The 27365-nt window shown below is 48.0% G+C and overlaps 1 protein-coding gene and 1 long non-coding RNA gene across 3 annotated transcripts in view; one reads left to right on the forward strand and one right to left on the reverse strand.

Annotated features, from left to right (window-relative positions):
• LOC100554007 (fibrillin-2) overlaps nt 1–24262 on the forward strand; it is a 61015-nt gene extending 36753 nt beyond the window's left edge. The window contains exons 41-65 of one of the 2 annotated variants that reach the window (XM_062960614.1): nt 1652–1801; nt 1893–1964; nt 2037–2162; nt 4032–4157; nt 4246–4371; nt 4629–4745; nt 4836–4964; nt 6519–6638; nt 6787–6912; nt 8723–8875; nt 8989–9054; nt 9161–9286; nt 9404–9523; nt 10030–10152; nt 10259–10390; nt 11055–11180; nt 11777–11983; nt 12116–12241; nt 12435–12557; nt 14214–14330; nt 14433–14561; nt 16187–16306; nt 21105–21357; nt 21445–21634; nt 22437–24262. In XM_062960614.1, the coding sequence (XP_062816684.1) occupies nt 1652–1801; nt 1893–1964; nt 2037–2162; nt 4032–4157; nt 4246–4371; nt 4629–4745; nt 4836–4964; nt 6519–6638; nt 6787–6912; nt 8723–8875; nt 8989–9054; nt 9161–9286; nt 9404–9523; nt 10030–10152; nt 10259–10390; nt 11055–11180; nt 11777–11983; nt 12116–12241; nt 12435–12557; nt 14214–14330; nt 14433–14561; nt 16187–16306; nt 21105–21357; nt 21445–21634; nt 22437–22808 (3575 nt within the window). In that variant the 3' untranslated portion in view covers nt 22809–24262. The remainder of the gene's footprint in view (nt 1–1651; nt 1802–1892; nt 1965–2036; nt 2163–4031; nt 4158–4245; nt 4372–4628; nt 4746–4835; nt 4965–6518; nt 6639–6786; nt 6913–8722; nt 8876–8988; nt 9055–9160; nt 9287–9403; nt 9524–10029; nt 10153–10258; nt 10391–11054; nt 11181–11776; nt 11984–12115; nt 12242–12434; nt 12558–14213; nt 14331–14432; nt 14562–16186; nt 16307–21104; nt 21358–21444; nt 21635–22436) is intronic. The other variant, XM_062960615.1, reaches the window with a different exon arrangement.
• LOC134293330 (uncharacterized) lies at nt 2375–2776 on the reverse strand. The gene is made up of 3 exons (XR_010000311.1): nt 2716–2776; nt 2497–2573; nt 2375–2447 (listed from the first exon to the last, which is right to left on the reverse strand). It is a non-coding gene; the product is annotated as an uncharacterized LOC134293330 (long non-coding RNA).
• Nucleotides 24263–27365: the final 3103 nt, after the last annotated feature.

Consider the following 27365-nt stretch of genomic DNA (forward strand, 5'->3'; position numbering starts at 1 on the left):
TTGTGTCTAGATCCATCATTGACTGGGTGCAGTCCTCTCTTGTTGCACATGAACTACAACTCCCATATGCCACCCCAAACCCTGCCTGTTTCCATCGTTAGCCATGATGAGTCTATGTGCCAAGTTTGGTCCAGATCCGACATTGGCTGGGTGCAGGACTCTCTTGTTGTATGTGAACTACAACTCCCATATGCCAAGAACTATCATCCCCAAACCCTGCCTGTATCCATAGTTAGTCGTGTTGAGTCTGTGTGCAGAGCTTGGTCCAGATCCATCACTGGCTGGGTGCAGGACTCTCTTGTTGCACGTGAACTACAACTCCCATTTGCCAAGGACAATCACCCCCAAACCCTGCCCCTATCCATAGTTAACCATGATGAGTCTGTGTACCAAGTTTGGTCCAGATCCATCACTGGCTGGGTACAGTACTCTCTTGATGATGGTTAATTATATAGGTGAATTTGAGTGAACTACAACTCCCATATGCCAAGGACAATCACCCCCAAACCCTGCCTGTATCCATAGCTAGCCATGTTGAGTCTGTGTGCCAAGTTTGGTCCAGATCCGTCATCGGCTGGGTTCAGTACTGGGGTCCAGGACTCTCTTGTTGTGAGTGAACTACAACTCCCATTTGCCAAGGACAATCACCCCCAAACCCTGCCTGTATCCATAGTTAGTTGTGCTGAGTCTATGTGCCAAGTTTGGTCCAGATCCGTCATCGGCGGGGTTCAGTACTGGGTCCAGGACTCTCTTGTTGTGAGTGAACTACAACTCCCATATGCCAAGGACAATCACCCCCAAACCCTGCCCGTATCCATAGTTAGTTGTGCTGAGTCTGTGTGCCAAGTTTGGTCCAGATCCATCATCGGCTTGGTTCAGTACTGGGTTCAGTACTCTCTTGTTGTGAGTGAACTACAACTCCCATATGCCAAGGACTATCATCCCCAAACCCTGCCTGTATCCATAGTTAGTCGTGTTGAGTCTGTGTGCAGAGTTTGGTCCAGATCCATCACTGGCTGGGTACAGTACTCTCTTGATGCGGGTGAACTATAACTCCCATATGCCAAGGACAATCACCCCCAAACCCTGCCCGTATCCATAGTTAGTCGTGTTGAGTGTATGTGCCAAGTTTGGTCCAGATCCGTCATCGGCTGAGTTCAGTACTGGGGTCCAGGACTCTCTTGTTGTGAGTGAACTACAACTCCCATTTGCCAAGGACTATCATCCCCAAACCCTGCCTGTATCCATAGTTAGTCGTGCTGAGTCTATGTGCCAAGTTTGGTCCAGATCCGTCATCGGCGGGGTTCAGTACTGGGGTCCAGGACTCTCTTGATGCGGGTGAACTACAACTCCCATATGCCAAGGACAATCACCCCCAAACCCTGCCCGTATCCATAGTTAGTCGTGTTGAGTGTATGTGCCAAGTTTGGTCCAGATCCGTCATCGGCTGGGTTCAGTACTGGGTTCAGGACTCTCTTGTTGTGAGTGAACTACAACTCCCATTTGCCAAGGACAATCACCCCCAAACCCTGCCCGTATCCATAGTTAGTCGTGTTGAGTCTGTGTGCAGAGTTTGGTCCAGATCCGTCATCGGCGGGGTCCAGTACTGGGGTCCAGGAATCTCTGCCTTACCTGGGTCTTCCCCCCGCAGACATGAGGAAGAGCCTGTGCTACCGCAACTACAACGACACCTGCGAGAACGAGCTCTCCTTCAACATGACCAAGAAGATGTGCTGCTGCTCCTACAACATCGGCAAGGCCTGGAACAAGCCCTGCGAGCCGTGTCCCACTCCCGCCAGCGGTAAGACCCCCACGGACACCCCTCTTTGAAGTCCAAAACACCTTCTGAAATATTCCGGACCGCATTGTTCTTGTCTCTCCCCCCGTTGCAGCGGAGTACCAGATCCTGTGCGGCAACCAGGCGCCCGGGTTCATCATCGACATCCACACCGGGAAGCCCATCGGTAGGTAGCGAGTGGGGTGTTGTCGCCTGAGAGTCCGCAAGGGGAGACTCAACGCTCCTCTTTTCCCCGCAGACATCGACGAGTGCAGCGAGATCCCCGCCATCTGCAGCCACGGCGTCTGCATCAACCAGATCGGGAGCTTCCGCTGCGAGTGTCCCATCGGCTTCAGCTACAACAACATCCTGCTCATCTGCGAAGGTGAGTCCGGACCGAGAGCCAATCCCATCGCTCCGTTCTCTCCTCCAATCCCGTTCCTTGTTTATATTGCTACTCCTCAGGGACACGCCCCTTTTTATTCAAATCCTTTATTTAGTCACTTTTAAACTGATTTATTATGCAATGCTTTGGGCACGAAATAAATGAATAAATTCGAATCCATCTCCTCGCCAATCGCCTGACACTTCTCAGGGACACGCCTCTTTTTATGCAAATCACCTCATCCCAGAGAATTATCAGAGACACGCCCCTTTTAATGCAAATCACCTAACCCTGGCATATTGTCAGGGACACCCGCCCTTTTTATGCAAATCACTTCACCCTGGATAATTATCAGAGACACGCCCCTTTTTATGAAAATCACCGTGGCACACCCACTTTTATGCAAATCACCTCACCCTGGTAATTATCAGAGACACGCCCCTTTTTATGCAAATCACCTCACCCTGGTAATTATCAGAGACACACACCCTTTTTATGCAAATCACCAAAGCCGGACAATTATCAGAGACACACCCCTTTTTATGCAAATCACTTCACCCCAGACAATTATCAGAGACACGCCCCTTTTTATGAAAATCACCGCGGCACACCCACTTTTATGCAAATCACCCCACCCTGGTAATTATCAGAGACATGCCCCTTTTTATGCAAATCACATCACCCTGGTAATTATCAGAGACACACACCCTTTTTATGCAAATCACCAAAGCCGGACAATTATCAGAGACACACCCCTTTTAATGCAAATCACCTCACCCCAGACAATTATCAGAGACATGCCCCTTTTTATGCAAATCACTTCATCTTGGATAATTAGAGACATGCCCCCGTTTTATGCAAATCACCTCAGGACTATTCCCAGGTACACACCCCCTTTTATGCAAATCACCTCACCCCCCAGAGAATTTTCAGAGACACACCCACTTTTATGCAAATCACCTCACTCCGGACTATTCTCAGGGACACCCCCCTTTTTATGCAAATCACCTAACCCCGGAGAGTTGTCAGAGACACACGCCCTTTTTATGCAAATCACTTCACCCCAGAAAATTATCAGAGACACGCCCCATTTTTATGCAAATCACCTCACTATTCTCAGGGACACGCCCCCTTTTATGCGATTTCGTGTCCAAAGCGTTGCAAATCGCTATCTCCTATTTTCTGACACTTCTTAGGGAGACGCCCCCTTTTATGCAAATCACCTCACTATGGACTATTCTCAGGGGCACGCCCCCTTTTATGCAAATCACCTCACTACGGACTATTCTCAGGGGCACGCCCCTTTTATGCAAATCACCTCACTATGGACTATTCTCAGGGGCATGCCCCCTTTTATGCAAATCTCTCCTATTTTCTGACACTTCTCAGGACACGCCTCCTTTTATGCAAATCACTATCTCCTATTTTCTGATACTTTTCAGGGAGACGCCCCCTTTTATGCAAATCACCTCACTAGGGACTATTCTCAGGGGCACGCCCCCTTTTATGCAAATCACCTCACTATGGACTATTATCAGGGGCACGCCCCCTTTTATGCAAATCTCTCCTATTTTCTGACACTTCTCAGGACACGCCCCCTTTTATGCAAATCACTATCTCCTATTTTCTGACACTTCTCAGGGGCACGCCCCCGTTTATGCAAATCACCTCACTAGGGACTATTCTCAGGGGCACGCCCCCTTTTATGCAAATCACCTCACTCCGGACTATTCTCAGGGGCACGCCCCCTTTTATGCAAATCACCTCCATCCGGACTATTCTTTATGCAAATCCCTCTCCTCCTCTCCCTGTGAGCCTGGAGAGAGGCAAGATACCGACCGGCTCACGGCGTCTCCCTTGTTTGCGCAGACATCGACGAGTGCAGCAGCGGGGAGAGCCTCTGCCAGCGCAACGCCGACTGCCTCAACATCCCCGGGAGCTACCGCTGCGAGTGCGCCACCGGGTACAAGCTCTCGCCCAGCGGGGCCTGCGTGGGTAAGGCCGGGGGCCACGGGGGTCCCAGTCCTGGCCGCGGGAGAGCCTTCCGCCACGCGAGCTCCACTCCCTCTCTTTCCGAACCCAGGCCGCAACGAGTGCCAGGAGATCCCCAACGTCTGCAGCCACGGAGACTGCGTGGATACCGAGGGAAGCTTCATCTGCATCTGCTTCAACGGGTTCAAAGCCACCGGGGACCTCACCATGTGCATGGGTGGGTAGGAAGGAGCCATCACAACAGCAACAACAACAACAATAACAATAATAATGATAAAGGCCAATCACACAGGGCTGTTATGAAATAATAATAATAATATTAACTGACCGCACAGTGCTGTTGTGAAATAATAATAATAATAATAATAATAATAATAATAATATTGGCCGACCGCACAGGGCTGTTATGAAATAATAATAATAATAATAATAATAATAATAATAATAATAATAATATCACTACTCGATCCACAGATATCGACGAGTGTGACCGGCAGCCGTGTGGCAACGGCACCTGCAAGAACACGGTGGGCTCCTACAACTGCCTCTGCTTCCCGGGCTTTGAGCTGACCCACAACAACGACTGCATGGGTGAGGAAGACGGGGAGGCGGGGCCTCGGGGCCTCGGGATGTCACAGGGGTCAGGGGACATCCACTCACTTGCCACTCCCCTCCCCACAGATGTGGACGAGTGCTCCTCGCTGGCCGGGCAGGTCTGCCGCAACGGGCGGTGCCTCAACAGCGTGGGCTCCTTCCGCTGCCTCTGCCAGGAGGGATACGAGCACACGCCGGACGGGAAGAACTGCATGGGTGAGTGGCCTTACATTAAAGGTGGGGTCTCCCTGAGAAGTGTCAAGAGATAGGAGAGACGGACACCCATGCCCAGGGTAGATGGGACTCCCGTGCCTAGGATAGACGGACTTCCATGACTGAGACACATGGACTTCCGTGCCCGAAACACATGGACTTCCATGCCCTGGATAAACGGACTCCTGTGCTCAGGATAGATGGACTCTCATGCCCGGGATAGATGGATTTCCCGTGCTAGGGATAGATGGACTCCCATGCCCGAATCAATGGACTCCCGTGCCTGGGATAGACGGACTTCCATGCCCAGGATAGACTGAGTTCCCGTGCCCGGGTTAGATGGACTCTCATGCCCAGAATAGACGGACTCCTGTGCCTTGGATAGACGGATTCCTTTGCCCAGGATAGACTGAGTTCCCGTGCCCGGGTTAGACAAACTCTGATGCCCAGAATAGATGGAGTTCCCATGCCTTGGATAGACAGGCATCCTGTGCCCGGATTAGACGGACTCCAATGCCTGAGATAGATGGACTCCCTTGCCTTAAATAGACAGACTTCCCATGCCTGTATTAGATGAACTCCTGTGCTCAGGATAGACGGACTCCCATGCCCAGAATAGGCAGAGTTTCTGTGCCTTGGATAGACAGACTTCCTGTGCCTGGGTTAGACGGACTCCCGTGTCCAGGATAGACGGACTCCCGTGCCTGAGATAGACGGACTCCCATGGTCAGGATAGACGGACTCCTGTGCCCAGGATAGACAGAGTTCCCGTGCTCAGGATAGACGGACTCCCGTGCCTGGGATGATGGACTTCCTTGCCCAGGATAGACAGGACTACCATACCTGGGATAGACAAGACTCCCATGCCCAGAATAGACCGTTCCCGGTTTAGTTGGAGTTCCCATGCCTTGAATAGACAGACTTCCCGTGCCTTGGATAGACGGACTCCTGTGCCCAGGATAGATGGTTTCCCGTTCCCGGGATAGACAGACTCCCATGCCCAGAATAGACGGAGTTCCCATGCCTTGGATAGACGGACTCCCGTGCCCAGGATAGATGGACTCTCATGCCCGGAATAGACGGACTCCCATGCGCAGAATAGACAGAGTTCCCATGCCTGGGAAAACAGACTTCCCGTGCCCGAATTGACAGACTTCCAGTGCCCGGATTAGATGGACTCCTGTACTCAGGATAGACGAACTCCCGTGTCCAGGATAGACGGACTTCCATGCGCAGAATAGACAAAGTTCCCATGCCTGGGATAAACAGACTTCCCGTGCCCGAATCGACGGACTCCTGTGCTCAGGATAGACAGACTCCCGTGTCCAGGATAGACTAACTTCCTGTGCCCAGGATAGACAGGACCACCATACCTGGGATAGACGGACTCCCGTTCCCAGGATAGACGGACTCCCATGTCCAGAATAGACAGAGTTCCCGTGCTCAGGATAGATGGACTCCTGTACCCAGCATAGACGGACTCTTGCTTTTGGGGGGGATCTGTTTCCTGCTGACCCCTTCCTCCTGTTCACCCCGCCTGTCCCCCCTCTTCTGCAGACGTCAACGAGTGCGTCAGCCTCCCGGGGACGTGTTCTCCGGGGACCTGCCAGAACCTGGAGGGCTCCTTCCGCTGCATCTGCCCCCCGGGCTACGAGGTCCAGAACGACAACTGCATCGGTGAGGAACCCCAGGGCCATCACCCCACTTCCTTTGCTACTCCACTAGAACCTAGTACCCCGCACCCTGTTGTTCCACGTCCTCCTCGTGTTGGGACGGAAGGGGCCACTCACTCCACGTGCCTCAGGCCTTGTCCTGTGGGTTGCAGACATCAACGAGTGTGAGGAGGAGCCCAACATCTGCCTCTTCGGCACTTGCACCAACGCCCCCGGAAGCTTCCAGTGCATCTGCCCGCCGGGCTTCGTCCTCTCCGACAACGGGCGGCGGTGCTTCGGTGAGTCCGGCCTCTGGTCTGTCTTTTCTTTGTGTATTATACATATATTTGCTTCTTTCTCTAATTTCGTTCATAACTTTTATTCAAATGGGGTGTGAGTTCCTGTTGTAGGGTCTTATAATACAAGAGTCCATCCGGTCCCGGTGCTTTCTCTAATTTTAAGTCTTTTATTGCCCTTTGGATCTCCTGTTCTGCTATTTCCCTGTTTAATTCTTCTCTTTGGTACTGTAATATTTTGTCTGGTCCTTTTGATATAATTTCTTATAGAAATTTGTCATATTAGTATTATAAATTTATTATAATAATTTATTATGTCATTATATTCTAATATTTTATAATATTATTCTATTAATCTATATATATAAAAGAGTGATGGCATCACGGCGACCCACAAAACAACAAAACTACAGGCCCCCCCAACCTCGAAATTTGACAACACAACCCATCATCCATGCCTCTAGGTTGATACAACAAAAAGAAAAGAAAAATAAAGTCCTAATTAGAGGGAGAGGAATAATTGTTTTTATCCCATTGCTGCCACTTAGAAGGCTAAGCTCCGCCCACTTGGTCTCCTAGCAACCCACTCGGCCCAGTGTTAATAAAAGAATAAAAAATAAAATAAATACAAATAATACAATAAAAATAATTAAAAACACTAAAAAAATTAATACAATAAAATACTATAACAAAATGACTAAAAGTAATACAACAAAATAATAAAATATAATAAATAAAAAGGATAAGTTGCAATAAAATTAATTAAACAAAATACAAATAACGTCAAATAAAAATTACACAACAATTTTTAACCAATACCACCACCACTTTGCCACAGCAACGCGTGGCTGGGCACAGCTAGTTACATAGATAATATTAGTATTAGGACAATTTGTTACATATATAATTGTATTAGAATTTATTACATAAATAACTTTAGTGTTACTATAATTTATTACATATGTAATCGTGTTATAATTTATTACATGTATAATAGTCTGATGATAATTTATTATATATGTAATACTCGTACTATGATAATTTATTACTAATAGAATATTAGTATTATGATAATTTATTATATCATTATATTGTAATAATAATCTATATATAAAAAAGGGTAATGGCGTTTCGGCGTATCTATATATATAAAAGGGTAATGGCGTTTCGGCCTAGGACAAAACAACAAAACTACACATCCCAGAAACACTAAACTTGGCAGCACAACCCCTCATCCATGCCTCTACGTTCATACAACAAAAAGAAAAGAAAAATAAAGTCCTAATTAGAGGGAGAGGAATAATTGTTTTATTATATATTACTAGCTGTGCCCGGCCACGTGTTGCTGTGGCGTAGTCTGCTGGTTTTGAAAAAAAAAAATAGCGAGGAAGTAGTGGTATTTAATATATGTTGTATGCCATGAAATGTATAATGTCATGAAATATATTACGTGTGGGTATGAATGAGTTGAATGGAAGACACCATTCAAAAATATTAAGGCCTGCAATGACTAACTGCCTGCTTCCTGGACTGTAATTAAAAGTGGCCAATGTGAGGTGAAATAGTTGTACTGCCTGGTAAACTTTTTTTTTTTTTTTTAGTGAAGGACGTACCTTGGATGTGTGGGTGCATCGTGGCCAAATTCAGGGGTATTTGGTCCAGTGGTTTTGTTGTTAACTTGGTCCTAATTACATAGATAGATAGATAGATAGATAGATAGATAGATAGATAGATAGACAGACAATACTAGTATTTAAGTAACAAGAGAGTAACAGCGCCGGTTTCCTCACCCGCCGTCCCGGCTTTCTCGCAGACACTCGCCAGAGCTTCTGCTTCACCCGCTTCGACCACGGGAAGTGCTCGGTGCCCAAGGCCTTCAACACCACCAAAGCCCGGTGCTGCTGCAGCAAGATGCCCGGGGAGGGATGGGGAGACCCCTGCGAGCTCTGCCCCCAGGAGGGGAACGGTAGGACCACGGCACCCGGACACCCCTCCCAGGGACAGAGACAGATAGATACCAGTAAGGGGGTGGTGGGACGTGTTGTTTGGGTGACGGACTCCCTTCCCTTTTCCCTCCAGTCGCCTTCCAGGAGTTGTGTCCGTACGGCCACGGGGCCATCCCTGGACCGGGAGACACCAGAGAAGGTGAGGGGGACGCCGAGGGAAGGGGAGCGGTGTGGCCGCTGGTCGGACTGGGCTGGGACTGGGCTGACCCTCGTGTCTTCCCTCCGCCGTCCCGCTTCTGCCCCAGACGTCAACGAATGCTCCGAGAACCCCGGGATCTGCATCAACGGGGCCTGCATCAACACCGACGGGTCTTTCCGCTGCGAGTGCCCCTTCGGATACAACCTGGACTACACCGGGGTCCAGTGCGTGGGTGAGGAGGGGGAGGGGCCGGGAGGTGACACGCCCCCTTTTATGCAAATCCTATTTCCTGATACTTCTCCGGGATACGCTCCCTTTTATGCAAATGCATCCCTCCCTCCCCACGCAGACACAGACGAGTGCTCCATCGGGAACCCCTGCGGGAACGGGACCTGCACCAATGCTGTCGGCGGCTTCGAGTGCGCCTGCGACGAGGGCTTCGAGCCGGGACCCATGATGACCTGCGAAGGTCGGGACCCAAACAATCACATTACTATCAATAACCACTCTTAAGCTCGGATACTACAGTTGTATTGTTATTATTATTATTATTATTATTATTATTATTATTATTTATTAAACAGATTGGATGGCCATCTGTCGGGGGGCGTCTAGATGGTCCTTTCCCTTCAATTGGGTGGACTAGATGGCCTTTGGGGTTCCCTTTCCAACTCTAGGATACTTTGGTCGTTCTAGGTACTGCTTTATGTGTGGAGGCTAATTTAATTTATGACACCCAGGGCTGGCCCTAGGTAATTTTCAAGCGTAAGCAAACTGTATTTTATCGGTGGCCCCGCCCACCGCCAGACCTCAGCACTGAACCGGGATACGGCACCACAACATATCTCGGCACTGATCCGGGATACGGCACCCTAATGTATTTTGCGCCACCTGCAGTTGAGTACTCGGCTTATAGCTTTAGCCGTCCCTGACAACAACACAAACCCGCCGGCGGCCCTTTTCTGCCTCCCGCAGACATCAACGAGTGTGCCTTGAACCCGCTGCTGTGCGCCTTCCGCTGCCTCAACACCCTGGGCTCCTACGACTGCACCTGCCCCGCCGGGTACACCTTGCGCCACGACCGCCGGATGTGCAAAGGTGAGCAAGGACTCTCTCGTTGCACGGGATCCTGGGATTCGGAGTCCGGATCAGCCCTCAAGACCTCATCAAGTCTCCGCATTGCATTGAACCTCTCTGTCCACAGACCTGGACGAGTGCGCGGAAGGCCTGGACGACTGCGAGGCCCAGGGCATGATGTGCAAGAACCTCATCGGGACCTTCGCCTGCGTCTGCCCACCCGGGATGCAGCGACGCCCCGACGGAGAAGGATGCACAGGTAGGAATAATAATAGATTATTATATTATATAATAATAATAATAATAATAATAATAATAATAATAATAATAATAATAAATTATTATTAATAATAATATTATATTTTAATTAATTCTTCTTGTTTGTTTTTGATGAATATATATATGACAGAATCTGAGATGTTTAAAAGAACAATAACACGTTTGTTCTGGCACAAAGCTTAATGGTTACTGTAACTTTCCCTTTAGAGGCACTTTGGTTAACAGTTGCAAAGCTAGGATGAGGTGTTTCAAACTTCTTAAAATAAGTCACTTCTTTCTTTACTGCTCTAAACTGCAGTCACGCTGTGAATTACAATCACAGATTATCTGTTCCTTAACAGGAGACAGACTACTTTAAAATAAGTCACCAAACTTATTTTAAATTGACTCAAAAACAAGCATTTGAGTCTCCCTGATGCCTTCAACTGAGGGTCAGTCTTCCCTGTACCTCCTCAGGGCACAGACTCACTGCTTCTTTTTCAAACCTGCACTTCTCCACCCAAACGGCAATTGGCTCCACCAACTCATGAGTGCAGAGGAATTGAAATATTGACCCTTTCAAAACGCAATTAAACATGACACCTGTAAACTAAAAAAATCACACCTGGGCACCCCTTTCCTCTCCTTGTTTCCTCTCTCCTCAGATGAAAACGAGTGCCGCACGAAGCCCGGGATCTGCCCCAACGGCCGGTGCGTGAACGCCGTGGGCAGCTACCACTGCGACTGCAACGAGGGATTCCAGAGCAGCCCCTCCGGCACCGAGTGCCTCGGTAAGCCGTCTCGCGGGATCATAATATATAATAATAATAATAATAATAATAATAATAATAATAATAATATATACTAGCTTTGCCCGGCCAGGCGTTGCTGTGGCTTATGAGAATCCTTTGTTGGCCAGGTGGAATAGCAGTGAATAGCCTTGCAGTCTAAAAGCCTGGCCGTTTTCTGGAGTAGCTGGAGCATTTTCTTGTATGAACGTAGAGGCATGGATGAGGGGTTGTGCTGCCAGGTTTAGTGTTTCTGGGATGTGTAGTTTTGTTGTTTTCTCCGAGGCCGAAACGCCATTACCTTTTTATATATATATATAGATATATAGATATAAATGTAATGTACGTTTGTAGGACCGAGTAAACAGCAAAACCACTGGACCCAATCACACCAAATTTGGCCCCAAAAGACATTGTCACTCAATCTATGTTTTTCAATTAAAAAAACTAGAAAAATAAGGTCCAAATTGCAGAGAACGAGGAAGAGCCGTTCTCCCCCCGCTGCCAGTCAGAAGGCCCTCTTTAGGCCCCTTCGTGTCATCGCAACCCCCTCGGCCACAATGGCTCCCTATACTACTCATATTGATCTGTCTGTGCAGACGTGCGTCGTGGCCTGTGCTTCACGGAGGTGCTGCAGGCGCTGTGCCAGATGTCGTCCACCAACCGGCAGCCGGCCACCAAGTCCGAGTGCTGCTGCGCGGGCGGGCGGGGATGGGGACCCCAGTGCGAGCTCTGCCCCTTCCCCGGCACCGCCCCCCACCGCAAGATGTGCCCCCACGGGACCGGCTCCGCCACCGACGGAAGAGGTGAGCCACCACCAGGCCTGTCCTTCCGTTATTATACTACCGTATGTACTCGAGTACAAGCCGGTCCGAATATATCCTGTTCCGGATAGAGGATGTAACTCTCTTCCTTTCATTTCTTTCTTTGACGTGAAGACATCGACGAGTGCCGGGTGCTGCCGAGCCTCTGCCTCCACGGCCAGTGCATCAACAGCCTGGGATCCTTCCGCTGCCACTGCCACGCCGGGTACGGGCCCGACCTCACCGGCACCCACTGCCAGGGTCAGTCCAATAATAATAATAATAATAATAATAATAATAATAATAATAATAATAATAAGCTTATCTCTCTATATATAAAGATATAATATGATAGATTTGGACGGGACCCAGTCCAGCCCCGTTCTTAACTGCGAGTCGTTTGCAAGTTAGAGCTCTCTCTCTCTCCGCCTTCTTTCTCCTCCTTTCTCCGCAGACCTGGACGAGTGCAGCCAGTCCCCGAAGCCGTGCAACTTCCTCTGCAAGAACACGGAGGGAAGCTTCCTCTGCTCCTGCCCCCGGGGGTACTCCCTGCAGGAGGACGGGAAGACCTGCAAAGGTAGGTCGCGACCCCGCCCTCTTTTTTTTTTTATTCGCTCACTCCCCTCCTTGAATTTACTTGCAGTTTCGAGGGGGAAAAAATACACACAAAAAAGTGTGTGTGATTATGTGCCGAAACGCTGGGGTCAGGCCAAGGTGACATTTCCTATTTTAAAAGCTCATATATAAGGCATTTTAGGAAGGGAGATATATATAAATATATAGAATACATTCATAGAACCAGAAATCATATTGCCCACTCCCAGCCACCCAAAGGTCCAGAATGAGTTCATGAAGTTTCATAGGAAAGTCCAGAAGAAGAAGTGGAGATCAAAAGAAATACCGAAAAGAGAAGAATGGCAAAACAAAGTCCTAGAAATAATGAATATGGATAAATTAACTTACTGGCTCTCTCCGAACCAAGGATTAACGAAAAAACAAACGAACTGGGACATGGTAAAAGAATATTTTAATCAACTCAAAATGGAGCTTATAATTTGAAATGATAAGAACAACAAGAAAATATTAGAGACAAAAGGGAAGAAGGCGGTTTGGACTATAAAATACTAAAATACAGAAAGTCACAGGAATAGATGGAAGTCAACCCCACCCACATACCTTTTTTTCTCCTTGTTCTTATTTTCATTTTTTTCTTCATTTTGCTATCTTTTTTTCTCTCCACCCATATTGTTCTCCCACTTTCCATGTATTTTTATTTTTATTTTTATCTTTAAATTTATTTATAATAAAAATTTACCGGGAAAAAAAAAAGGAAAGTCCAGAATCCAAGGGAAAAGACAAGGGGTTTTCCTAGGAAAAGACGTTGCACAAGGAAATAATGTTTATGACTCACTGGTTCAGGAAAGGATTAAGAGAGTTGTTGTCTCTTGCCTCAGGCCAAACGGTCTAACACCTTTTGTGCAGGGATTTTAGTAAAATCACAGTGGACAGTAAATATCTCAGTTACCTTCTGCTATAAATATATGAAATACTAGCTGTGCCCGGCCACGCGTTGCTGTGGCAAAGTGGTGGTGGTATTGGTTAAAAATTGTTGTGTAATTTTTATTTGACGTTATTTGCAAATTTTTTATTAATTTTATTGTAAGTTATATTTTTATATATTATATTTTATTGTTTTCTTGTATTACTTTTAGTTATTTTTCTGTTATTATAGTATTTTATTGTATTAATTTTTAGTGTTTTTTATTATTTTTTATTGGGTTGCTAGGAGACCAAGTTGGAGGAGCTTAGCCTTCTAACTGGCAGCAATTGGATAAAAGCAATTATTCCTCTCCCTCTAATTAGGACTTTATTTTTCTTTTCTTTTTGTTGTATCAACCTAGAGGCGTGGATGATGGGTTGTGTTGTCAAATTTCGAGGTTGGGGGGCCTGTAGTTTTGTTGTTTTGTGGGTCGCCGTGATGCCATCACTCTTTTATATATATAGATTTTAGGAAGGGAGATATATATAAATATATAGAATACATTCATAGAACCAGAAACCATATTGCCCACTCCCACCCACCCAAAGGTCCAGAATGAGTTCATGAAGTTTCATAGGAAAGTCCAGAATCCAAGGGAAAAAACAAGGGGTTTTCCTAGGAAAAAATAATGTTTGTGAGTCACTGGTTCAGGAAAGGATTAAGAGAGTCATTATGCAATGTGCCTGCCCCCAGACCTGGACGAGTGCGCCACCAAGCAGCACAACTGCCAGTTCCTGTGCGTGAACGTGGTGGGCGGCTTCAACTGCAAGTGCCCGCCGGGCTTCACCCAGCACCACCACTCCTGCATCGGTGAGTCCTTAGGGTGGTTTTTTTTTGGGGGGGGGAGGGTGTTGGGGTGCCTCCAAAAATTTTTTGCACGCCCTGACGCGCCCCCGCTCGCCTTTTGCGCAGACAACAACGAGTGCACGGCCCAGCCCACCCTCTGCGGGGCCAAAGGTCACTGCCTCAACAGCCCCGGGAGCTACAGCTGCGAGTGCCAGAAGGGGTTCGCGCTCGACGGCGCCGGGAGCAGCTGCGAAGGTGGGTCCTGCGGCAGGGAGTTCCAGGGGTTAACAGGGCAAATACAATCACTGGGCGTCCTGCGGCAGGGAGTTCCAGGGGTTAACTGGTTAAATAAATACAACAATCGTGTGTCCTGCAGTAGGGAGTTCCAGGGGTTAACTGGTTAAATAAATACAACAATCATGTGTCCTGCAGCAGGGAGTTCCAGAGGTTAACTGGTTAAATAAATACAACAATCGTGTGTCCTGCAGTAGGGAGTTCCAGGGGTTAACTGGTTAAATAAATACAACAATCGTGTGTCCTGCAGCAGGGAGTTCCAGGGGTTAACTGGTTAAATAAATACAACAATCGTGTGTCCTGCAGCAGGGAGTTCCAGGGGTTAACTGGTTAAATAAATACAACAATCATGTGTCCTGCAGCAGGGAGTTCCAGGGGTTAACTGGTTAAATAAATACAACAATCGTGTGTCCTGCAGCAGGGAGTTCCAGGGGTTAACTGGTTAAATAAATACAACAATCGTGTGTCCTGCAGCAGGGAGTTCCAGGGGTTAACAGGTTAAATACAATAACCATGTGTCCTGCGGTGAGGAGTTCCAGGGGTTAACAGGGTAAATACAATAACCGAGTGTCCTGTGGCAGGGAGTTCCAGGGGTTAACAGGGTAAATATAATAACTGTGTGTCCTTTGGCAGGGAGTTCCAGGAGTTAATTGTGTAAAAACAATAATGGTGTGTCCTTTGGCGGGGAGTTCTAGGGGTTAACAGGGAAATACAATAACCGTGTGTCCTGCGGTAGGGAGTTCCAGGGGTTAACACGGTAAATACGATAAGGGGAAGAGGTCATAGCAGTGGGATCCTGTAGCAGGGAGTTCCAGGGGTTAACAGTATAAATACAATAATGGTGTGTCCTTTGGCGGGGAGTTCTAGGGATTAACAGGGTAAATACAATAACCGTGTCTCTTTTGGCGAGGAGTTCAGGGGTTTAACAGGGTAAATACAATAACCGTGTGTCCTGTAGCAGGGAGTTCCAGGGGTTAACACGGTAAATACAATAAGAGGGAGAGGTCATATCAGTGGGTCCTGTAGCAGGGAGTTCCAGGGGTTAACAATGTAAATACAATAACCGAGTGTCCTGTGGCAGGGAGTTCCAAGTGTTAACAGAGTAAATACAATGACCGTGTGTCCTGCGTCAAGGAGTTCCATGGGTTAACTGTGTAAATACAATAACCATGTGTCCTGCAGCAGGGAGTTCCAGGGGTTAACTGTGTAAATACAATAACCGTGTGTCCTGCATCAAGGAGTTCCATGGGTTAACTGTGTAAATACAATAACCATGTGTCCTGCAGCAGGGAGTTCCAGGGGTTAACTGTGTAAATACAATAACCGTGTGTCCTATGGCAGGGAGTTCCAAGGGTTAATAATGTAAATACAATAAGAAGGAGAGGCCACAACAGTGGGTCCTGTGGCAGGGAGTTCCAGAGGTTAACAGTATAAATACAATAAGGGGGAGAGGTCATAATAGTAGGATCCTGCGGCAGGGAGTTCCAGGGGTTAATACTGTATATACAATAAGAGGGAGAGACTGAGAGTAGGATCCTGCGGCAGGGAGTACTGTGGGTTAACGCTCCCGGCGCTTTCTCCCGCAGACGTGGACGAGTGCGAGGGCAACCACCGCTGCCAGCACGGCTGCCAGAACGTGTTGGGGGGCTACCGCTGCGGCTGCCCCCAGGGCTACGTCCAGCACTACCAGTGGAACCAGTGCGTGGGTGAGTGGCCCGCTGGGAAGAAGGGCTCGGGGACAACCATCGAGTGGGTCTAGTGGCTGAAGGACTCCTTGGAAGACCTACGGCCACGACCTTGAATTGTCATCACAAAGTCAAGTGACGGAATTGTCCCCACCGGAGAATGCTCGTGGTGGTGTCCCATCAGAAGATGCTGGTTTCCCACCAAAGGATACTGGTCTCCCGTCAAAGCATGCTGGCATCCGACCAAGAGGATGGGGGTATCCCACCACAAGGATGTTGGGTGTCCCATCAAGAGAATGATGGTGTCCCACCAGAAGCTACTGGTGTCCCACCAAGAGGATGGTGGCATCCCACCAGAGGATGCTGGTTTTAATGGGACACCAGCATCGTCCCACCACAGGTTACTGGTGTCCTAACAGAGAATACTGGTGTCCCACCAAGAGGATGGTGGTATCCCACCACAAGGATGTTGGGTGTCCCATCAAGAGTATGATGGTGTCCCACCAGAAGCTACTGGTGTCCCACCAAGAGGATGGTGGCGTCCCACCAGAGGATGCTGGTTTTAATGGGACACCAGCATCGTCCCACCACAGGTTACTGGTGTCCTAACAGAGAATACTGGTGTCCCACCAAAGGATGCTGGTGTCCCACCAGAAGATGTTGGTTTCAGTAGGACACCATCATCATCCCACCAAAGGTTACTGGTGTCCTAACAGAGAATACTGGTGTCCCACCAAGAGGATGGTGGTATCCCACCACAAGGATGTTTGGTGTCCCATCAAGAGAATAATGGTGTCCCACCAGAAGCTACTGGTGTCCCACCAAGAGGATGGTGGCGTCCCACCAGAGGATGCTGGTTTTAATGGGACACCAGCATCGTCCCACCAAAGGTTACTGGTGTCCTAACAGAGAATACTGGTGTCCCACCAAGAGGATGCTGGTGTCCTAGGATAGTTGTGTCCCACCAAAGGATGCTGGTTTTAATGGGACACCAGCATCGTCCCACCACAGGTTACTGGTGTCCTAACAGAGAATACTGGTGTCCCACCAAGAGGATGCTGGTGTCCCACCAGAAGATGTTGGTTTCAGTAGGACACCATCATCATCCCACCAGGAGATGTTGGCATCCCACCAAGAGGATACCAGCATTGTCCCACCAAAGGTTACTGGTGTCTCATCAATAGAATGCTGGAGTCCCACCAAAAAGATGCTGGTTTTGGTGGGACACCAGCATCGTCCCACCAAGCGAATGATGGTGTCCCACCAAGAGGATGTTTGATGTCTCACCAGAGGATGCTGGTTTTGGTGGGAAACCAGCATTGTCCCACCAAAGGTTACTGGTGTCCCATCAATAGGAGGCTGGTGTCCCACCAGAAGATGTTGGTTTCAGTAGGACACCATCATCATCCCACCAGGAGATGTTGGCATCCCACCAAGAGGATGCTGGTTTTGGTGGGACACCAGCATTGTCCCACCAAAGGTTACTGGTGTCCCATCAATAGGAGGCTGGTCTTGGTGGGACCCCAGCACCATCCCACCAAAGGATGCTGGTGTCCCATCAAGAAGATGTTGGCGTCCCACCAGAGGATGCTGGTTTTGGTGGGAAACCAGCACTGTCCCACCAAGAGCATGCTGGTGTCCCATCAATAGAATGCTGGTATCCCACTAATAGGAGGCTGGTCTTGGTGGGACACCAGCATCATCCCACCAAAAGGATGTTTGGTGTCCCACCAGAGGATGCTGGTTTTCGTGGGACACCATCATCGTCCCACCAGAGGATGCTGGTGTCCCACCAAAAGTATGGTGTCCCACCAAGAGGATACTGGTGTCCCAACAAAGGATGCTGGTGTCTCACCAAGAGAATGATGGTGTCCCACCAATAGGATGTTTGGTGTCCCACCAGAGGATGCTGGTTTTGGTGGGACAGCAGCAGTATCCCACCAAAGGATGCTGGTGTCCCACATGGATGTCCCATCAAAAGGATGGTGGCGTCCCACCAGGAGATGTTGGTTTTGGTGGGACACCATTATCGGCCCACCAGGAGATGTTGGTGTCGCAACGAAAGGATGCTGGTGTCCCAGAAGATGCTGGTTTTGGTGGGACACCATCATCGTCCCACCAGGAGATGTTGGTGTCCCAACGAAAGGATGCTGGTGTCCCAGAAGATGCTGGTTTTGGTGGGACACCATTATCGTCCCACCAGGAGATGTTGGTGTCCCAACGAAAGGATGCTGGTGTCCCAGGAGATGCTGGTTTTGGTGGGACACCATCATCGTCCCACCAGGAGATGTTGGTGTCCCAACGAAAGGATGCTGGTGTCCCAGGAGATGCTGGTTTTGGTGGGACACCATCATCGTCCCACCAGGAGATGTTGGTGTTCCAACGAAAGGATGCTGGTGTCCCAGGAGATGCTGGTTTTGGTGGGACACCATTATCGGCCCACCAGGAGATGTTGGTGTCCCAACGAAAGGATGCTGGTGTCCCAGGAGATGCTGGTTTTGGTGGGACACCATTATCGGCCCACCAGGAGATGTTGGTGTCCCAACGAAAGGATGCTGGTGTCCCAGAAGATGCTGGTTTTGGTGGGACACCATCATCGTCCCACCAGGAGATGTTGGTGTCCCAACGAAAGGATGCTGGTGTCCCAGGAGATGCTGGTTTTGGTGGGACACCATTATCGGCCCACCAGGAGATGTTGGTGTTCCAACGAAAGGATGCTGGTGTCCCAGGAGATGCTGGTTTTGGTGGGACACCATTATCGGCCCACCAGGAGATGTTGGTGTCCCAACGAAAGGATGCTGGTGTCCCAGGAGATGCTGGTTTTGGTGGGACACCATTATCGGCCCACCAGGAGATGTTGGTGTCCCAACGAAAGGATGCTGGTGTCCCAGAAGATGCTGGTTTTGGTGGGACACCATCATCGTCCCACCAGGAGATGTTGGTGTCCCAACGAAAGGATGCTGGTGTCCCAGGAGATGCTGGTTTTGGTGGGACACCATTATCGTCCCACCAGGAGATGTTGGTGTTCCAACGAAAGGATGCTGGTGTCCCAGGAGATGCTGGTTTTGGTGGGACACCATTATCGGCCCACCAGGAGATGTTGGTGTCCCAACGAAAGGATGCTGGTGTCCCAGAAGATGCTGGTTTTGGTGGGACACCATTATCGGCCCACCAGGAGATGTTGGTGTCCCAACGAAAGGATGCTGGTGTCCCAGGAGATGCTGGTTTTGGTGGGACACCATTATCGGCCCACCAGGAGATGTTGGTGTCCCAACGAAAGGATGCTGGTGTCCCAGGAGATGCTGGTTTTGGTGGGACACCATTATCGGCCCACCAGGAGATGTTGGTGTCCCAACGAAAGGATGCTGGTGTCCCAGAAGATGCTGGTTTTGGTGGGACACCATCATCGTCCCACCAGGAGATGTTGGTGTCCCAACGAAAGGATGCTGGTGTCCCAGGAGATGCTGGTTTTGGTGGGACACCATTATCGTCCCACCAGGAGATGTTGGTGTTCCAACGAAAGGATGCTGGTGTCCCAGGAGATGCTGGTTTTGGTGGGACACCATTATCGGCCCACCAGGAGATGTTGGTGTCCCAACGAAAGGATGCTGGTGTCCCAGGAGATGCTGGTTTTGGTGGGACACCATTATCGGCCCACCAGGAGATGTTGGTGTCCCAACGAAAGGATGCTGGTGTCCCAGGAGATGCTGGTTTTGGTGGGACACCATTATCGGCCCACCAGGAGATGTTGGTGTCCCAACGAAAGGATGCTGGTGTCCCAGGAGATGCTGGTTTTGGTGGGACACCATCATCGTCCCACCAGGAGATGTTGGTGTTCCAACGAAAGGATGCTGGTGTCCCAGGAGATGCTGGTTTTGGTGGGACACCATTATCGGCCCACCAGGAGATGTTGGTGTCCCAACGAAAGGATGCTGGTGTCCCAGGAGATGCTGGTTTTGGTGGGACACCATTATCGGCCCACCAGGAGATGTTGGTGTTCCAACGAAAGGATGCTGGTGTCCCAGAAGATGCTGGTTTTGGTGGGACACCATCATCGTCCCACCAGGAGATGTTGGTGTCCCAACGAAAGGATGCTGGTGTCCCAGAAGATGCTGGTTTTGGTGGGACACCATTATCGGCCCACCAGGAGATGTTGGTGTCCCAACGAAAGGATGCTGGTGTCCCAGAAGATGCTGGTTTTGGTGGGACACCATTATCGGCCCACCAGGAGATGTTGGTGTCCCAACGAAAGGATGCTGGTGTCCCAGGAGATGCTGGTTTTGGTGGGACACCATTATCGGCCCACCAGGAGATGTTGGTGTCCCAACGAAAGGATGCTGGTGTCCCAGAAGATGCTGGTTTTGGTGGGACACCATCATCGTCCCACCAGGAGATGTTGGTGTCCCAACGAAAGGATGCTGGTGTCCCAGAAGATGCTGGTTTTGGTGGGACACCATTATCGGCCCACCAGGAGATGTTGGTGTCCCAACGAAAGGATGCTGGTGTCCCAGAAGATGCTGGTTTTGGTGGGACACCATTATCGGCCCACCAGGAGATGTTGGTGTCCCAACGAAAGGATGCTGGTGTCCCAGAAGATGCTGGTTTTGGTGGGACACCATTATCGGCCCACCAGGAGATGTTGGTGTCCCAACGAAAGGATGCTGGTGTCCCAGAAGATGCTGGTTTTGGTGGGACACCATCATCGTCCCACCAGGAGATGTTCCATCAAACTCCAGTGCCCAGCATGTCATAGCCGGGAGATGTTGTCCTTCCAAGAGGAGCTCAACGGGCCCTCGATGGGCCTCTCTTTGTTCTGCAGATGAGAACGAGTGCTCCGGCTCCTCGTCGTCCTCCTCGGTGTCGTCGTGCGGCTCGGCCTCGTGCTTCAACACGCTGGGCAGCTTCCGCTGCGTGTGCCCCTCGGGCTTTGACTTTGACCGGTCCTCGGGGGGCTGCCAGGACGTCAACGAGTGCGCCGCGGGGGCCGGGAGCGCCTGCAGCTACGGATGCGCCAACACTCAGGGAGGCTTCCTCTGCGGGTGCCCCACGGGGTTCCTCCGCGCCGGACAGGGGTGAGAGGAGAGATTATATGGGTACACACGCAGGTGAACACGAGATTCGCGTGGACACGGGATGACGACATGTATGTGTTCCCGCAGGCACTGCATCTCGGGCCTGGGCTTCGGCAACGAGGGCTTTTCCCCGCCGCCCGTGTCCGAGGGTGAGGTCGCGGAGGAGGAGGAGGACGAGAACCTCTTGTCCCCGGAGGCCTGCTACGAGTGCAAGCTCAACGGGTTCCCCAAGAGGGGGCGCCACCGCCGCAGCCCCAACGCCACCCTCGCCCAACAGGTACTGTGACCCCCGAGCCCTTGGTGGGAGTACTTCCTCATTCCGGACGGGTTTTTTTTAACGGTGTCGCAAATTAGTTAAATTCACCTCCCTGTAACTCCGGGACGGACTCTTTGTGTAAGGTGTGCACATACATGAGATCGACATAGCATCATACATGTGGAAGGGACTTCATTTACTACAAGTGTGGGGACTCCTTTCATTACGGAGGAGCCCCAGTGGAGAAGAGTATGTCGTCCATGTACAGTAGGGTGTTGATTTGAGAAAGGAGCCTTCTGTACATGGATGACATACCCTTGCGCCGTCCATAGACCCAGGAAACAGAGGTGAAAACAAGCCAGCAGGACTGGATTGTATTATAATCGCGTGGCAGGGAGTCCCAGGGGTGAACAGTGTAAATACTATAAGAGGGAGAGGCCATAACAGTGGGATCCTGTGGCAGGGAGTTCCAGAGGTTAACAGTTAGGGGGAGACATCATCACAAGGAGTCCAGGGGTGAACACTGTAAATACAATAAGAGGGAGAGACCATAAAAGTGGGATCCTGTGGCAGGGAGTTCCAGGGGTTAACACTGTAAATACTATAAGAAGGAGAGGCCGTAACAGTGGGATCCTGTGGCAGGGAGTTCCAGGGGTTAACACTGTAAATACTATAAGAAGGAGAGGCCGTAACAGTGGGATCCTGTGGCAGGGAGTTCCAGGGGTTAACACTGTAAATACTATAAGAAGGAGAGGCCGTAACAGTGGGATCCTGTGGCAGGGAGTTCCAGGGGTTAACAATATACTCTTCTCTTGACGGACAGGACCGTGACGGGGACGTGGTGGAGACGGACGGCCTGAGCCTGTCCAGCCTGGACGTGGGCTCCCTGCTGGGTCTGCGTCTGAACCGGTCGGCCCTGTCACCCGGGGAGCCCTTGTTGGCGCTGCTGCCGGCGCTGTCCCCGCCGGAGGGCCACCTGCGCTACGTGGTCTCGGGGGCCGAGGGGGGGGAGGGGCTCTTCCGCATCCGGGAGGGGGGCGACGGCCGCAGCCTCCTGCTCCTGGACCCCCTCCCGCCTCCCGGCACCTACCGCCTGGAGGTCTCCAGCCGGACCCTCTTCCGCCGACACCGGACCGGACTACGGGATCAAGCCCCGGGAGCCCTGCGGCTGCGCCTGCGCGTCCAGCTCGTCTAGTCACCTCCGGACTGCTCCCGTCCATAACTGCATTAGGAAATACTCCACGGGTTTTCCGGGCTGACTCGCCGCGTCCCGGTAGCATTCTCTCCTGACGTTTCGCCTGCGTCTGTGGCCAACCCTATGGTCATCATTCCACACTCATCACATTAGGAAATACTCCATGATTTTTTTTAATTTTTTTTGGGGGGCTGACTCACCATGTCCCGGTAGCATTCTCTCCTGACGTTTCGCCTGCACGTGTGGCCAATGGCATCTTCCCAACCTTTGGACATCATTCCACAGATACATATACACTCCTCATCACATTAAGAAATATTCAATGATTTTTTTTCCAGTAGCATTCTCTCCTGACGTTTCGCCTGCGTCTGTGGCCAACCCTATGGTCATCATTCCACAGATATATATATGCATATATATATATACACTCATCACATTAGGAAATACTTCATGATTTTTTTTTTCCGGGCTGTCTCGCCATGTCCCGGTAGCATTCTCTCCTGACATTTCACCTGCACGTGTGGCCAACGGCGTCTTGCCAACCCTGTGGACATCATTCCATATATATATATATATATATATATATACACTCCACTTGCCTCATTTCCAACAGACCATCAGCCACAGATGCAGGAGGAACATCAGGAGAGAATGCTACCGGGACACGGCGAGACAGCCCGGAAAAAAAAAATCATGGAGTATTTCCTAATGTGATGACCTGTTGAATGATGACCATATATATATATACATATATATACTTGTGGTATGACCACAGGATTGGCCACAGTTGCAGGGGAAATGTCAGGAAAGAATGCTACCAAAAAACTCACAGCGACCCAGCGATTCCGGTTGCGAAAGCCTTCGACAACAAATAGTAGAGTATACCTGTCTGCGTCGACGTTGTTGATGTTTCTCGCGACCGTCAAAGGAAATCCATTATATCGGCGAGTCCAGACAGAGCCCAGAAATGGTACCATCCCAATGTAATAGGAAATATTCCCAATGTAACAAGAAATTCTTTGGGGCTGTTTTTTGGAGGCGTGTCCGTCTTCCCGTCCGTTAAATAAGACTTGAAAATCTATACGAAACGTCCGCCTCGTCCTTGTACGGTGCTCCCCCCCCCTCTTTTTTATATTATTATTATTATTATTATTATTATTGATATTAATATTATGAGTAACGACCACGGTAATATAATCGCTTAGTCCCGGCGTGAGTGCGAGCGAGAGAGAGAATGTGGTGCGAGATGCGTGAGGTGTGGGTCGCGGCCCTTCCTCGCGGCCGAGTCTTCCCTTTTCCGGGGGGGAAACCGAGGAAGGCGGCCTCGTCCACGGCACTGAGACCCAGAACCCGAACCCGCTGCTCCTCTTTCCTCGTCTTGTTTTCGTTTTGTAATTTTTTTTTTATTATTTGTACCGAGAGAAGCAGCAATAAATATATTTTGGGTTAAAAGCCTTGGGTCTGATTTTCAATGGGTACTCATCCGGAATAGAGTTCGGACGGCAAGCTGTTTTCAATGGGTACTCGTCCAGGATATAGGATCTGGACGGCCAACTGTTTTCAATGGATACTCGTCTACGATAGGATCCGGACGGCGAGCTGTTTTCAATGGGTACTCGTCCAGGATAGGATCCAGATGGCAGACTTTTCAATGGGTACTCGTCTAGGATAGGATCTGGATGGCAGACTGTTTTCAATGGATACTCGTCTAGGATAGGATCTGGATGGCAGACTGTTTTCAATGGATACTCGTCTAGGATAGGATCTGGATGGCGAGCTGTTTTCAAGGGGTACCCGTCCAGGATATAGGATCTGGACGACCAATTGTTTTCAATGGGTACTCGTCCAGGATATAGGATCTGGATGGAAGACTTTTCAATGGGTACTCGTCTAGAATAGGATCTGGATGGCAGACTGTTTTCAATGGATACTCGTCTAGGATAGGATCTGGATGGCGAGCTGTTTTCAAGGGGTACCCGTCCAGGATATAGGATCTGGACGACGAATTGTTTTCAATGGGTACTCATCCAGGATAGGATCCGGATGGCGACCTATTTTCAATGGGTACTCATCCAGGATATAGGATCCGGATGGTGACCTATTTTAATGGGTACTTGTCTACGATAGGATCCGGATGGCAGACTGTTTTCAATGGGTACTCGTCCGGAATATAGGATCTGGATGGCGAATTGTTTTCAATGGGTACTCGTCCGGGATATAGGATCCGGATGGCGACCTATTTTCAACGGGTACTCGTCCGGGATATAGGATCCGGATGGTGACCTATTTTCAATGGGTACTCGTCCAGGATATAGGATCCGGACAACAGACCATTTTCAATGGGTAGTTGTCTAGGATAGGATCCAGACGGCGAGCTGTTTTCAATGGGTTAAAAGCCTTGGGCCTGATTCGAGAGAGAGAAGGCATTCCAATAAAATGTGTTCTATAAAATAATATCAAAATAATAAATATTTATAATAAAACATATTATATATATAATAAAAATTATATATATATATATATATATATATATATATATAATAAATTATATATATGATAAAAATAATATATATTTATAATAAAAATAATAAAATAGATTATATAAATATACATACACGTATATGTATATAAATGTATATTATCATAACTAATATATGTATTATATATCTCATAAATAAGACACATACACCTATATATGTAAAAGTATATTATTATTACTAATATGTGTTTTATATATTGACTCCCTCCGGCCATTTCCCAAACCAGTTAAATCCCTCTGGCCATTTCCCTGGGTGTAATTCTGACCTCAGAATTACATCCAGAGGTCCCTTCGTGGTCGCCAAATGTTGTGGTCAACAATGACCTCAGAACTATATCCAGAAGTCTCTGTGGTCGCCGAAAGTCGTTGTGGTCAACAATGACCTTGGAATCACACCCAGAGGTCCCTTTGTGGTCGCCAAACGTTGTGGTGAACGAGGACCGCAGCTCTAGCGTGGTGGTGGTGGTGGTTGGGGGGTTCCTAGGCCAGGTTGGGGTCCAGGTGGTCCTTGTGGTGTCCCCAGGTGGCGGCGGTCATCTGGCTGTAGGGGTCCAGCAGGATGCGGAAGCAGCGCACCACCAGCCCCGCCAGGAAGGCCAGCAGCACCACCACCAGCCCCAGCGTCGCCCGCTGCTCCACGTCCGCCGCGGCCACGGTCAGCACCGGGGTCGGAACCCCCGCCGGACCCCAGGGAGGGGAGGGGGAGGAGCACTCCATGGATGACACTGTCCGGAGGCCAAAGAGCCAGCGGTCAGTCGGCCGTCAGTCCAAAGGAAGGACGGACAGAGTCCACCACTGATCCCTGGGGAGGGACATAATAATAATAATAATAATAATAATAATAATAATAATAATAATAATAATAATATATTCATACAATAACATAATATAATATAATGTAAAATAATAATAATAATAATAACAAAAATAATGTATTCATACAATAACAATAATATAATATAATGTATAATAATAATAATAATAATAATAATAATGCACATAGCCTGATATAATATGAATGCTGTCTACCAGACATAATAATAATAATAATAATAATAATAATAATAATAATAATAATAATAATAATGCACATAACCTGATATAATATGAATGCTCTCTACGGGACATAATAATAATAATAATAATAATAATAATAATAATAATAATAATAATAATAATAATAATAATAATAATAATGCACATAGCCTGATATAATATGAATGCTGTCTACGAGACATAATAATAATAATAATAATAATAATAATAATAATAATAATAATAATGATGATGATGATGATGCACATAACCTGATATAATCTGAATGCTCTCTACGGGACATAATAATAATAATAATAATAATAATAATAATAATAATAATAATAATAATAATGCACATAGCCTGATATAATATGAATGCTCTCTACGGGCCATAATAATAATAATAATAATAATAATAATAATAATAATAATAATAATAATGCACATAACCTGATATAATATGAATGCTGTCTATGGGACATAATAATAATAATATAATATAATATAATATACTAATAAAATAATATATTAATACAATAACATAATAATATAATATAATGTATAATAATAATAATATAACAATATATTAATATAATAATATATTAATACAATAACATAATAATATAATATAATGTAAAATAATAATAATATACTGTAATATAATAATAATAATAATAATAATAACAATAATAATAAAATGTAATAATATAATATGATTAAAATATAATATAATAATAATGCACATAGGCTGGTATAATCTGAATCCTGTTTAAGAGACATTAATAAATAATAATAATAATAATAATATGAAATCCAGCATGTCTATCTTGTTTGCTGTGTCATACAATAAAATAATAATAATATACTGTAATATAATAATAATAGTATAATAATAATAACAATAATAATAAAATTATAATTTAATATAATAATTGTAATAATAATAATGCACATGGGCTGATATGATCTGAATCCTGTTT

The sequence above is a fragment of the Anolis carolinensis genome, unplaced genomic scaffold (genome assembly GCF_035594765.1).
Source record: "Anolis carolinensis isolate JA03-04 unplaced genomic scaffold, rAnoCar3.1.pri scaffold_7, whole genome shotgun sequence".
Classification (NCBI taxonomy): Eukaryota; Metazoa; Chordata; class Lepidosauria; order Squamata; family Dactyloidae; genus Anolis; species Anolis carolinensis.